The sequence below is a fragment of the Fringilla coelebs genome (assembly GCF_963513975.1).
Source record: "Fringilla coelebs genome assembly, chromosome: 2".
Classification (NCBI taxonomy): Eukaryota; Metazoa; Chordata; class Aves; order Passeriformes; family Fringillidae; genus Fringilla; species Fringilla coelebs.
Genome location: NC_140029.1, coordinates 102697889 through 102713246, shown reverse-complemented (window position 1 = coordinate 102713246; position 15358 = coordinate 102697889). Strand labels below are relative to the sequence as shown.

The window sequence follows — 15358 nt, the reverse complement described above, 5'->3', positions numbered from 1 at the left end:
ATATTCACACAAAACCTGAGTGACAGAGTCAGTCCTTAATACTCTCTCTTATCTCTACTTAAATCTGCTTGGGGAATAGCTTAGCTATGAAACATTAATTTGATGGGAGAAAAAAAGGGAAAACTAAAAAACTCAAAGTACTCACCATAAATTAAGAAATATGGTTAATGTTTGTGATGTATCAATATGAACACCTCTTTCTGTTAGCAGTGCTCTGCCGGTGAATCCCCAGTACAAGGAATGATCACAGAGCGCTCAAGACCACAAAACTTACAAATCAATCGTCTCATAAAAAAGTGTCCCATACAGAGTCTCACTGAAAGTGATTTTTACATTCAGACAGAACTGCTGCAGGACATAAATATTTTCCAAATCAGGCCCTAGGTTAAGTGGCTCCCCCAGGATGCATACAGCTGAAGGGGCCATAACCACCAAAAAGGAAAAGCCACTTTTATCCCTTCCAAAGCCACAGCTCTGAGAGGGAACTCTCAAAGTGGTGCAGCATATTTTGGTAAAGAAAAGCATACTCCTATTAAATTTCCAGAGAAAATGGCTTTAAAAGCAGGAAGAAGATTGTGGCAAAAGAGACTCCAGAGACAATCTCATTTCTTGGGTGACCCTGAAGCTCAGGTGGATTTCCCTGTCCATTCGAGGCCACATTCAGCAGCATTGGTTTGCTGAAGCAAAGATGATCCTAGAGCTTCTATGCCGTATAGACACATGTCAATTGAAGGTGTCTTTAGGAAGAAAACAGATCTTTTCCTTCACCATCTTGATTCATAGCCATGCCATAAAAATCAAGTATTTGTTCCCTCACATTTTCTCTCTTTAAAATGTGAGTAACTTGCAAATTAAGAAATAGATAGCTATTATAAATATGGTCAAATGTTAGACCAATTATGTGTATTCTTTCTGCATAGTTGGTTCCCCAGAAAAGTGGACATAGTTAGGCTGTGGATATTATATTAGCAGATACTAAAATAATAGGTTTTCTTTTCACTCTGAAAAAATGTTAATGCTGTCCATGACTGGGGTTAATTCTTGTGAAAAACCACAGCATGATAGCATTACCATTTTCAGATGGTTGGTGCTCTTCAAGAAATACCCACTGCCAACTCTTCCCAGCAAACACCTTGATGCTGCCAAGCTCCTGTGTCTGTAAATACTAATAAAATAAATGTAGCAAGTTCACTGGCTTCAAACACAACAAAGTACTGTGCTGAGTGGAGTAGTCCTAGCTAAAAAGCAGTAGAAGATACCAAAGAGCAGTAGAAGATTACTCCTTGACAGAAGTTAAAATTGAAAGGGAAACTTGTTCTGGCTGCTGTCATGAAAGGACTTGATGTCTACTGATGATTGTTTTCATCACTTGCATGTGTTCAATTTCCCAGGGAAGACCTTTACAGCCTGGTAAGAAAAAAAACCAACTCTTTCTTAGCATTTAATGCCTTCTGTTATTAAATAAGTCATACTATCTCCCAATTGCCTTTTCTATCTTCAAAATCCATGATAATGTGATATACAGAATATTTCTTTGGAAGAAAATTTCTCAGTTGGTTATATGTGTCAGCTGATACTGCTCAGCCTTCCTACTGCCACCTCTCAGGATCAAGACACCACGTAGCTTTAACCTTAATATAAGGTTTTCTTTTTTTTGGATAAAACCAGTAAAGAAAAGTGAAAAATTAAAAGCTTCAACTCTTTTAAACAAGATGCAGGAGGAACAACTTGAATGTGAGAAGCCATGAAACTACTGCTGAGATGTGCAACAACAAAGAAGGCCTCAGGCCTTTTCCCCTATCACTACAGAATCCTGGAATGGCTTGGGTTCAGGAGACCTTAAAGATCATCCTGTTCCAACCCCCCTAGATCAGGATGCACCAAGCTCCATCCAGCCTGACCTTGAATATTTCCAAGGCTCAGGTACTCACAAGTTCTTTGAACAATACGTTCGAGTGTTGCACCACTTTCACCATTAAAAAAATTCTTATTTATTCCCTATCAGAATCTGGCCAGTACCAGCTTCTGCTCATGTAAATTGGCCTAAGTGACCCTGCCCTCCCCTTTCTCCACTTTGCAGCATTGTGTCCTCCAAAATACTTCCTTACTTTTAGCTGGTCCTGCAGTTCTTTTGCTGAGTAAAAATTGCCTCTTTACACATAGAAATTTAATAAAAAGAAATAGTCAAGAAGGGGACTTGGCTAAATTCTGCAGTCTCTTTTGCCCATCTATCCACCCCTAATCCCTGCAGTTTCCTATAGCATTCAGGATAGAAAATAACATCTACTTTCTTGTCTCTTTTTGAACTGATCCATGATAGCGTCTTCTGACTATTTCCAATGGAGAAGATTGGGCCAGGCCCCAGGGAGGGCAGGAGAGTGCACAAACATCCAGAATCCACACTCATTCAGAGCTTCACCATGTCCATTTCGGCATTTTATATAACCCCATATGTTTAAGTTTGGTATACAGTGATAGTTGCAGGTATGTGTCTGAGCACAGCCCCAAGCAGCCAGCCAGGCTGGAACCACCCTGCAGTTCAGCTGAAGTTCAGAAAACCTAAGTCAAAAAGAGACAGGAAACATCACTCTGGCTCACCTGCTGCTGAGCCTTCTCAGCAGACAATTTCAGTATTTTATACACCAACAGTCAATGGTAAAATAAATGGCCTTGAGCTCAGGGTTGTATCTCCCTGCTGCTCTGTGGCTGCCAGGGGAACTGAGCACTGCTTCCATTTGTTCTCATGCTCATTTCAGAAATGTTCAGGACTTTTCTAGCAGTGCCATCACTTAATACAGATCAGGCAGAGAGTACTCAAAACACTGTATGAGCCATCGCCCCCAAAAACCACACGTTTTTCTCTGCACATGTGGCTCTGAATCCCATATTGGCAGAACAGACTTCAATCTACATTCCTGTAGATTACTGTTTCAAAATCTGCTATGGTGAGAAAGAAATGAACACTATTGCCCAGTTCTCTTAACTGTTGCTGTGCTCTGTGAGGATCCTGGTGCTTTTCAAAGGCACCCTCCAGCTACATCTCTCCCTAAGGAAGACCTCTCTAATGGACACCATGGAAGCCAAGGTGTGAGGTAGCACAGAATTCTACAGAAGTTTGAGCTCCCAACATTTTATGCACGACCTCCAGGGAAGGGTCTGCTACAGACGTCAACAACATTTTCAGTATTGTAGTCACACACTTAGAAAAGTCCTTTTTGTGGGGGTTCACCTGTGGGGTTACTTTCCTGCTGCTCCAACCAATAAATTTCAAACCCCAAACATAACAAAAAAACCAGAAAAAAAACCTCTCCCCAGATGCCCAAAAAAGACCATGCCAGAAAAACTCTGAAATTCCAGACAGGGTTAAAAAAGGATACTCCTAAGTGATAGCGGCCATCTCACCTTCCTCTGCAGCTGGTGGAATCCAGGAGGAATTTTGGATACCCAAAATGGCAAGCAGATATCAGGGGGCTTTCTGGGTTGTAATAGAACAAGCTTAAGATTCAAAACAGATCACCTGGACTGGATCCCAAAATTCAGATGGCAAAATTTCACCAGTCTTGCGTTAATCAAAAATGGCAAGTACTGCATTAAACAACAAACAAAAACCAACCAACCAAGCAAAACTAAAAGAAAACCACAACAAAACCCAAAAAAAACAACACAAAGAGCAAATTTCTGTGTTTCTTAAGACAAGAAACAATGCCTGCTTCTTCAGCAGCACCAGAACAACAGGTTCAAAGCCAAAGTACGCTCCAGCAAGTTCAATTTAATGAAAATATACAGAATGTGTAAATGCATATGTGTGTATTGAAGGTAAACTTTGAATCAACAATCTTATTTAAAAAAAAATAAGCATCTGATACCACTATAAACAGTCCTCTGCAACATTAATCAAGAGGAAAAAACCCCATCTGTTTTCCAAGTATCCTGAGAAGACGTGGGTTATACCTAAATATATTTTACTGAATTACTACCCTGCTCTCACAAAACTGTGGTGTCAACTGATTAGGAACCATGTGATGCAATTAATGGTAAAAATAATAACTGGGATGAAATTCAGAGAAAATATTTGCACTTCAAAAAGTAATAAAAATTTCCTCTGGTATAATGAGGAATAATATATTATTCCTAATGAGTTAGGGATAAAAATACAAAACATATGAAAACATCATCTAACAAAACCCTCTTGCAAAATTTAATTGAAGTCACCATATTTAAGTATCAAGCAAAGAAAATGCATAATAAATCTTAGTACACTAGGAATCCAAGTAATGAACTAACCTCTTGGTATTACTCTGGAAAATTATCTTTAACAGCACTTGTGCAGCAGAAAGAAATCATTAAACTCCAAGAACTTTCTGGCCTTTACAGACTACTATTTTTTATTGATAAAGCAGTGGAAATTATACCTTTACATACTTTTAAGGTTATCTTTTTAAGATACTATTTGTCTCAACTTTCAATTGCAGTAGGCAACAACACATGGATGGACACATGCAATTACTGTTGCCACAGTAAGGACAGGGGCAACTTGCAAGTTATTGCAGATAAAAAATTAACTTCCTTCACCCACCCTTTTTTTCTTTAAGGAAACCTTTAAAGGGGACTGAAACCTTTTGTGTATACCTGTGTCTATACCTATTTATGATTTACATCACAGAATTCGAATTAATTACCCAAGACACTTTTGTAGGAGGCACAAACAAGTAATGTAAAAATTCACATTTTATTATGTACATTTACAGGTTCCACTTGATTTAAATTGATACATGTTTTCCTTCTTCAGTTCCATCTTTTGCCTCAAGAGATTGTGCTGCTGTTTCCAAATATTCTTCTTCAGTGACCTGCAGAAAGATATCAATTTTGTTATATTTCTAAAAACTATTTCACTTTCCTTGATCCTGAAATTCCTCCCCTCATACTGTCATGGTAACAAGAAAGGACAATCTACAAAGACTATTATCTTCTCCAAAATTAAACAACCTGAAGGACAAGAATATTCAAACTAAGTGCAGGGAAGATGCCTTGGCTCAGAACATATCCATGGCTAACAAGTTTCAGAAGACATGAAGTACTTTTTTTTCTGTCTCTTACCAAACAAGTAAGTAAAATTATTGATCGAAAGGCTCTACAACAGCTACTCTTTAATTCTTACAAAGACTTCCTATGTTTAAATATGTCTTGATATTGGTTATTTTGTTATATGTGGATTATAATATCTTATAGTTCCATTTACCTTGAAGTATTTTTTAATTGGACAAATCCTATCAATCAAATAATATATGTTTTTAAATGGTGCAATGCTTTTTAATAACAGACCTCAGAAACAGTGCTACCACATCCTTTAATAAACAAGCAGTTAGATTTCTGATTTCCATTCACCTGTGAATATTTCCATTCCTAAAGATGTGTTCTTGAATATACTACCTACCACTAATCATTCACAGTGTCCTCTATCAAAGCATACCTTTGTATTTGGTAACCTGTACTTTACTTACAGTGTGAGTGAGACTTACCAGCCTCTTTGATCTTTCCACCAGTTTGTGCCACACAGTGTGGTGAGCCTGTGTGAAATGTCATTAAATGCTGTTAGCAGAGGTAAAAAATAATCTTATCATAGAATAGATGTATAGAAATGATGGCACAAAACCATAATTTTTAACCAGTCTGAAGATTATGGGCTGCTGTTATCTCATATTGGAAACAGAAACTTGTCCTTGGAATATGAGGACCTTCACTGACATCTACAAAGTTCAAATGTTCCGTTTTAACAACTTAAAATTTTGGTGTCCAATTTGACCATATTCATGTGGGGGATGTGAATAAATGTCTACCCATCACATGCACCATCCCTTGTTCCACATCCATGAAGTGTTCTTGGCCAGGCTGAATGGAGCTCTGAGCAAGCCAGTCCAGGGGAAGGTGCCCCTCTCCTTGGAGTTGGAACTATATAAACTTTAAGGTCCCTTCTAACCCATAACATTTCATGGTTCTATAATTCATCCACTGTGTGGAATCCTTAAGGAATTAATTGGCAAAAAAGGGAATTATGCTTAGGAAGGGAACACAGAGATCAGCTGAGGACCCCTTGAAAACTTCCCCAACTAAGACAATAGTACGTGTCCTAGATCACAAGGTCAAAATCATGTAAGTCAACACGAATGGGAATAAAGACTCCTGCCTCCACCTTCAGTTCTTTGTCTAAGACTCATTAGAGTTAGGATATTTTTTGTTTTACTTTGGTGTCATGAAATTCTATGAATGGTATATTTATCATGAGTATAAATACAAAGTTCTGCTCTTTTAAGCACTGTCAGTAGCCTACATGTCAGAAGACTGGCATGCACAACTTAGGCAAGCAGAATGAAATATCCATGCAGGAATTATACAACTGAAACAACACCTTCTGTACTGAAAAATAACATCATGGGCCCTCTCATGCAAATTTTTCCAGTTCTGACTACACATCCACAACTGTTTCAGGAAAATGAACCCCAAATATCCAACACAGTCACAATCAGGGGCCCTCCCTTTCCACGGCTCTCAACTATGAATTCCATTTAGCTACCAATACAACACCTAACAAAAATGAAAACACAGCTAAAATGCTCTAATTTAAAGAAAGAAAACCTGTGCAAAATGGATTACTTACCTTCAAATGGACTGGCAAGGACACACCCTGGAATCTCCTTATCAATTCAGACCGGTCAGTCTCAAGATTATGGGCTGCTGTTATCTCATACTGGAAACAGAAACTTGTCCTTGGAATATGAGGACCTTCACTGACATCTACAAAGTCACCAAACCTGGGGGGACAAAAAAAACCCCAGTTTATATACCAAATATATTTCAAGCAAAATACAAGGAGATTAGGTTTTATTTTTGATTAGCAAATTCCAACCAACAGAAAGAAAATCCACACAAATCCCAAACCAAATCTAAACAAATCTCCAGCTCAGCATTTTTAAGTTTCCTAAACCAAAACTACAGGTCACACAATTTCCTTAAATGAACTTAGAAAATTTAAACCTCAAGTCTAGGAAAGGATCTTAGGTTTAAAAAGTCTTTGCTGCCATGTTGGCTCTAAAACTGGGATGTCATTCACCAGAAAAAGATTTGTCTCCAAGATCGGTTTTCCACACTACAGTGCTTACAACCTGCACAGTTATTTCCCTGTCCAGTTCTTGGAAAACTGCAAATCAAGTAAGAAAAGAGAGACAGCATAGTACAGCAAAGAAATACTGAGAATGAACCTCTCCCAGAAAGCAATAGGTAAGCCCATTTTCCCCTTTATTGAGCAAATCAGAATGGGAGGAAGGAAAGAATGACACAACATTGTTCTAGAATTTTAAGAACCACCACTGCAAAGACATCTGTTCCTTTAGATAGATGATGCTCCTTACGATAGAACAAAAACAAATTAGGAACTCTTTAGACATCTACACAACTGAATATCCTGCAATAGCCTAAGAGAACTGCCTGAGATACAGGCAATTATCCTGCCTCCAGGCTAAGAACTCTGTATCTTACACTGTATCCCCAGGATGCTGTTCTATTCTCATCTCCACCACCACAAAGCAGTAGACTGTAAGTCAGGAAGACCTTGACAACTTTGAAAGAAAAATCCATTATACAATGCTAACTCTTGTTTTCAAACCAGTATTTGGTCTGTGTTTTATTTAGCCTGTCAAGCTCTAGAGATTTATTTAGTTTTCATGTAAAAGCACTGAAAAAACTTCTCTGGCACTTACCACCCTTAACATACACAAAATAGAAACATAGTATCAGAAAGTATCACAAAATAATGGTTATATTAAACATACCAAGACAACAAACCACAACAACTTAAGACAGACCACAGACAGTAATGAATACAAGTGATCTTTAAATTTAAAATCATCCCAAGTAACTTGCTCTTCTCACTTGCAGAGAGTACTTGCAATATACTCAAATGGTCCAGTGAATCATTACAGCATGAAAGTTCAGTTGTGCTTACCTATGTAATGGTACAATTCCGTCCATATTCTGAGAAGCTTTTCTTTCTATCATCTCCATTTTGTATCTGGACAAGAAAAAAAATTGTTTTAAAAATCCTCACCTTTAACACCTTGCTCTTATAAGAGCACTTCAGAAACTAATTCATTTAAAATTCCTAAAAATCATGCTTGTATTTATGTGAGCTTTGAGACTGGTTTAAATTCCTAATGAGAACACATCTTTACATTAACAGACCTCTTAGTTAACCTCAGTTCATGGAAAAATTACAGAGATTTTACTAAGCACTACTGAAAGGCACTTTAAAAATAGTGCAATCATCAGGCACAGTCAACATGGGATCCTGAGATAGGATGTCTGGGAATGGTTTAATGCTGTGCTGGGAGGCAGTTCAAACTGGACACACCAGGAAGCATTTCCTTAGGACACAGTGTTCAAACACTGAACAGGCTTCTTGGAGAGGTGGTTGATGCCCCAAGCCCGTCACTGATTAAGAGGCATCTGGGAATAATTTGCTGTAACTTGTCAGCCCCACATCAGTCAGCCAGCTGAACTAGGTGGTTGTTGCAAGTCCCTTCCTATTGAAACATCTACTCCAGTCTCTTCCGTGCATATTTTATAGGAGGGCTATGCTCACACAGCAGTTTTATTCAGAAAGATACAATGGACCTACTACTACAAATAAGAGTTTTTCAGGTCACCTGTAAGACTAGAAGACACCATGACACCACCTAAACTGACTTGATGCAATGTGCAGCCCTTAACAGCTGGTCTCCTGCAATACAGGGAAGCGTTCTCTGTGCTTTCTATACACAAAATCTAAAGGGACCATCAAAAATCAACTCCCACCTGCTGTCAATGCAGCCAACAAAATGGAGATGATGATCCAAATGTCACATTAAAATGACCTTCAGCATTAAGCTAAAAAATTAGCTATTTTGCAATTTCAGCTTCATTGTAGTTTAATTTTGGTTCACAACATGATAAATTATTTCTCATTTCCCCCTACATCTCTCCACCTGCCAAAAAGCTGTGGACCAGAAACATGGCTGAGGTACTTTTTTCAGCAAAGAAGACAAGAGGTTTTGAACAAACCTTTTTTTATAGCACAGACCAAAGTATTTTACCCATTTTCCCCTATACAATTCAAAAACTGCATTTCATTAAATCTTCATTTGAAGATACCAGGACATGAAAAATATGCATTTCTTTAAATATGGAAGCCTTTCAGAAAAGGCTACTATGTCAAGGCTAACCACCAGAGTTTCAACTTAATAGTAGTGGAATCTCAAAGCTCACTAGTGAACAGAAGAAGTCTCAGTCTTTCAGTTTGTCAGGAAACTACATCCAGTAAAGGTGCCTGGTGCTGGCCTCTGAAGAGAACAACAAGAACTAAGTAAATTGGTGTGAGTAAGTTGGTGGGAAGAGAATGGAGGCAGGCTCATTCAGAGCAGTGGGAGAAGTACCTTCTTACTTCATCCATCATATTTTAGATTTATAAAACCAAGCAGAGATTTGACTTGATTTCTAATTTCCTCTTTGAAAGAAAGGCCAATTCAGACACTCACTTATTATGCTGAAACATTTCACGTGCTACTTTTGCTTCAACGTGCAGTGTTTCAAAGGGCAGGTCTTGATGGATTAGCTTTTTGGCATCCCTTGTAAGAGAAGAGAAGTTGTCCTAATAAAAGAACATAAAAACTGTAACCATCTTTTCACAGCTGTAGTGAACAGATAAAGCACAGCAAACACTAAATATTTCTCAAAGCAACAAAGATCATCTACTATAAACCCTAAATACAGCAATTTTACTGTAGGAGTGTCTTACTATTATCATAAGAGAACTACAGATCATCACTGTTTTAGTGGACAGACTCAGTGCCCAATCATTTCAATGAGAAATAGGCATTTTCCATCAAAAACAATATATATTAATTAAATTGCAGTTTAATTAATAGGCACTAGGCGTGTTTAATAGTAGGTTTTCCTGACATGGTACTACACACACAGTCTTGCTACTGTTGAATACTCATCTATAAATCTTGTTTCCCAGAGTAGAGTCTTCACTTATAAATAAGCTATATTATGATAGATCAAAGTGAAAAAAAGGTAATGAATGTTTAATAAATAAAAATTTGTCATCTTGGACCAGAATCTGAGGTTCTGCATAATTCAGATTTACTCGGAAATAAGAAATTGTTATGAGGTGGAATTACATTTAAAATGTCATGTAGAAAATATTTCTAACTAAATTACTTCAGCCACAAGATCATATTGAAGAAAAATTCTGCATTGTACCAATATTGCTTTGCTAGTCATACACCCCACTGCTGGTTTTTGGGCACAAGAACAAGAATGGGCCCCAGATGGGCAAAACATTAGTGATCACAAATGGTTGTGAGATTTAGAGCATTCAGATTATTAGATTTACTGCAGAGCATGAAACATAAGCAAGCTATTAAGGAGAGCTGCAGCTGAATGTGCTCACAGATTTTATTCAACAACAAACTGATTCTGCTGTAAGCCACCAGAAAATATGCCTTATACACACTTTTATTTTCAGAGACTCTACTCACACAAAGACTGTGGCTGCATCTACATAACCAGGCAGGAGCAGCTGAGGAGGAACAGATCTGTACAGTAACAAATATGGCATGGAGGCCCCAAAGGCCCCATCAATTGTTTCTGAACTTGTACCTCAGACTAGAATTTTCTCTAGCTCCACAGACCTAAAGCCTGAAAGCATGTGGAAGACAGCACAAGGTTTATTTTTGTCTGAAAGGAAATTGAGAACACTCTGCCATAGCACCAGTGTGTGGCAAATGCAGAGATCAGCTTCCAAAGACTATTACAAACGTGCACTAACAAAAAGGGAAAGAAAGCTCTGTCTCTTCTCCCCTACCAGAAAAGAACTGGACAAGGACACAAGCTCTAGAACTTTTTGGGTTTATGCCTGAAAAGTACTTACATTTGTTGGTTTCCAGTCATTCAGTTTATTGTCCAAAACCACATCATAACAGAAAGCTCCAGAGATCACTGCAATTCCAATCCAAAGATAAAAATATTCATGTTTGTAACAAAGTATGCATCTCACAGTCATACTATATTCTTACAACAAAATAAATTAGAAGAAAAAACAGAATTACTTCTAGAAATTCATCATACAACAAAAGTTTTCTACTCTGATTATACTATAGAATGACAGATTGAACTTGTGTTAATTTCACTTCACTGAATGAGAAAGTAATTTGAAAGGAGTTTTAATGCAATGTCAGTATAAGAGAATCCCAATAAAGAGGGGAAAAAATAAACTGCTTCACAAAACTGCATCTAACACTGCAAAAAAAACCAAAACCACTCACTTTAAAAATACTTCACTGTTTTTCCATTGTATGCCTCATACAATAAATATGAGCCATTAAATTATAGAGTAATTTTTTGCATAGAGAAATCAGACAATATTAGAGCTGTTTATCCATGACACAAACAATGCATAAATTTCGGTAAAGGCAACACAAATTTATCTGACAGCTGTTAGAACACTCTTTTGTGTATATTGACTTATGGTTATTTAGAAATCAAATATATGAACCCAGTAAGATGACATTATTTCCATACATGCAGCATAATGATATAGCTGAGTATATCCAAAATTATTCCAAATTCTGGTAGAACTGAAATATTTACCTGTACTTATCAATCACAACAAATGCTAAAATTTCTAAAAAGAGAAGCAGTTATAGCACTCCACTCCACATGACCAGCAACCAACCTTCTCATATATTAAATGCATAATGATGCAGGTTTTGTTATTGAAACAACCTCTTGTGCATTTTTTCACTTTTCTAAATCTTAAATCAGATCACAGATGAGCAGAAGTTGTTACTAAGCTTGTTTGTACCTCAATAATCTTCCAATTTGGTGAAGACATTGTCATTTTTAGAAAGTCAAGTGATGGACAAGGTTATGCAGTTATTAGAGCAAATTCTGCAGAAACATGTCTCATCACATCTAGAAACCTTGCTCATGTCACTTCACAATACAGAGGTTTAGTTAGTCGTTTCAGCTATGAAATCCTAAGTGATCTGAAACCCAGTGGCCACAAGGACCTATTTCTGAACATTGATAACAAAATTGGTTTTAGTGTGGTTATTATAAATTAAAGGCAACTACAACAGCATGTAATACACATATCAATGCTAAGTACCATCAATCATTGGAAATAATTTTTTCTAAGTTTTCACCTGAGAAGCAACAAAAGACAATCAATATAAAACACTTTTCCCACCTGGCACTTCTGGAGCTTTAACTAGGTTGACTGAATATTCATCCTTGAACGCCCGCTTTAGCACACACGCCATGATCATGGCACAGGAACGCCAATATGCCTGCAAAGAGAATTTCAGAACAGGAATTCAATGCCTAGAAGCTAATTATTCAAAAAAAATCCCCCCAAAACTTAACTGGATGATGCACAAACCTAGCTGCCAACCCAAGCATTCCACCTCTGAAGTGTTCAAGGCCAGGGTGGACAGGGCTATGAGCGACCTGGTCTAGTGGAAGGCATCCCTGCCCTTGGCAAGGGGTGGAACTGGACGAGCTTCTAATGTCCTTTCCAATCCAACCTTTTCCATGATTCTATGATTACTTTCTTTAGTATTTAAACTTCTATTCAGAGATGATTCTCCAAACAGAATCCAATAAAAAAAATCAAAACTGCACTTAGAATGCAAGCCAGATGTAACCCTGGAGATATTTAAATCTGAAGTCCCAGAATAGTACAACAGTTGAAAGGAAAGCCAACAATTCACCTAGCCCACACTAGTCCAGCTAATGATAGCCATGGTGCACCATGAAAAAGACATTAAAAATGTCTGAACTTTAATGACAACAAAGTTCAAGAAAGCAGACAGGCATGGAACTGAAAGGTGCACACAGAACCAAGAATCAAGAGGTCATAATTATGGCCACCTGCAATGAGATAGGGTCACCTACAATGGAACAAGATAATAACTTACCTTGTTTACTTCCTCTGGATCTTCATCCTTGAAGGTAAGGAACTGAATTTCACATGATTTGGTCAGGGGTCTGTACATGTCCCAGACTTCGCCATCCACAAAAGCCAGAACAGAGTTCTTGCAATGCCATTCACTTAAATCTAAAGAAAATAAAAAAAAAAAAACCTAAAGTATTAGTTAGTTATTAACCATATTTTTCAGGATCAGCAGTTCAGATTTCTAACAAATGCAAGTTTTATACTTGTAAATGACCTGGAAGGATGAAGTGTGAAATAAGCCTCCAAAAATTAACTGTTTCCATTTCAACTGGCAGCACTACATTCACCATGAGGGGCTAGTTCAGAAGTCCATCCACTTACGCATGGCACAGTTATACGGCGTGGACAGAGCCTTGTTCATGACAAACACGCTGCCAGGGTGCGGCTTCCCCGTGTATTTCACTTCGATCTTCTCAATCCGTGGGTGAAGAGACAATTGTCTCTCTTTCTCTTTGGTGAAGAGCTCATTTCGCATCCGAACCACCTCATCAGGCGTCAGCCGAGAGAAAGCTGGCGCGGAGATGTACCCTGGGGACAGGAGAGACACTGAGTTACCAATCATCCCAGAGCAAGCAACCCTGGGTGAGTCCAGCAGAGCATCCCTCCTGTGAGGAAAGGCTGAGGGAGCTGGGGCTGTTCAGCCTCAAAAAGGGATGAGTGAGAGGGGACCTCATCAGTGTCTGTCAGTGCCTGCAGGGAGGGGTCAGAGCAGGGACCAGGCTCTGCTCAGTGGGGCCCAGCAATGGGACAAGAGGACACAGGAAGAAACGGATGCACAGGAGTTCCACATGAACATGAAGAACTTCCCTGTATGGTGACCAAACACTGGAACAGACTGCTCCCTAACTGCAGATATTTCAGAACCATCTGGATGCAATCCTGTGCCATGTGCTCTGGGATGATCCTACTTGAGCAGAGAGGTTGGACCAGATGACCCACTGTGGTCCCTTCCAACCTCAACCATGCTGTGACCCATTCTGAGTTTTCAAAGCCTCTTTAAAAGGTTTTGGTTTCTACAATGCCACTGATCACCCACCTGTCCATGTCAATATGTACAAGGTAGCACTTTTGCAGCTCCAGCACGCTGGGACCCTGCACTGCCTGCCCAAAGTCACAACAGAAGACTCTGAGGCAACAAAGGGGTCAAAAAGATGATGAGAGGTCTCAAGCATCTCTCTTATGAGGAGAGACCGCGGGAGCTGGGCCTGTTTAGTTTGGAGAGGAGAAGACTGAAAGGAAATCTCATTAATGCACATAAATATCTCAAAGGCAGGTGCCCAGAGTTTGGTGCCAGACTCCTTTCAGTGGTGACCAGCAATAGGATGAGAATCAATGGCCATAAACTAAAACACAAGAAGTTTCACTTCAACACCAGGAAGAAATTTTTTCCATGGAAAGGGGCAGAGCACTGGAATAAGCTGCCCTGGAAAGGTGTGGAGTATGTCCCTGGAGACATTCCAAATCCACCTGGACATGTTCTTGTGTCACCCGCTCGTGGTGACCCTGCCCTGGCAGGACTGGATGATCTCCAGAAGTCTCTATCCTGGGGCAGTTGGTCCTGTGCAGAGGTTAATGTCTCTCCCTGGCTGCAAAGGCCCTTCCCTCAGACAGGCGGCCTAATAAGGCCCCCTCAGCCCCAGCCCCTGGAAGCACGGCCGCAGTACGAGCCCAAGCACGGCCGCAGTACGAGCCCGAGCTCGGCTCTGCCCCGCACTCCCGGCTTCCTCCGGCACTCCCGGCTTCCTCCGGCACTCCCGGCTCCCTCCGGCACTCCCGGCTCCCTCCGGCACTCACGTTTCCCGGCCCGCAGCCCGCGGCCGGCCCACGGCGCGGCCATGCTCCCGCAGCCCCGGTGCGCCCTCCCCGCGCTCCGCCAGGAACACCGGCTGCAGCCGCGCCGTTCCGGCGCTGTCCCGGGCGCGGCCGCCGGGCGGCGAGAGCCTCCGGGCCCCGGTGCCGCCGCCACCTCCAGCGGCCCCACCGCAACTCCGAGCCACAAAGTGTGCTCTGCCTTGGAAGGGACCCGCAACGATCATCGGCCGGTGTCATCCTGCTGGGTGAGAGGCTGGCCATGCCCGGCCGTGTGCTCTGGGAGCCCCCCGAGTGCTGGGCTCACCCAGAGCCCCGTGGGCAGCAGGGCAGGGAGGGGATTCTGCCCCTCTGCCCCCTCTGCTGAGACCCCACCTGCAGGGCTGCATCCAGCTCTGGGCTCCCAGCACAGCAAGGACAGGGACCTGCTGGAGCCAGGCCAGAGGAGGCACCAAGGGGATCAGAGGGATGGAGCAGCTCTCAGCAAAGGCTGGG

At 40.4% G+C, this 15358-nt stretch overlaps 1 protein-coding gene across 1 annotated transcript; it reads right to left on the bottom strand.

Annotated features, from left to right (window-relative positions):
- Positions 1-3611: 3611 nt before the first annotated feature.
- MRPL39 (mitochondrial ribosomal protein L39) lies at positions 3612-14918 on the bottom strand. The gene is made up of 10 exons (XM_084226926.1): positions 14849-14918; positions 13376-13582; positions 13017-13156; positions 12287-12386; positions 10967-11034; positions 9567-9679; positions 8000-8065; positions 6656-6809; positions 5520-5567; positions 3612-4847 (listed from the first exon to the last, which is right to left on the bottom strand). The coding sequence occupies exons 1-10, from the start codon at positions 14889-14891 to the stop codon at positions 4761-4763; spliced, it is 1026 nt and encodes a 341-aa protein (XP_084083052.1). The 5' UTR covers positions 14892-14918; the 3' UTR covers positions 3612-4760.
- Positions 14919-15358: the final 440 nt, after the last annotated feature.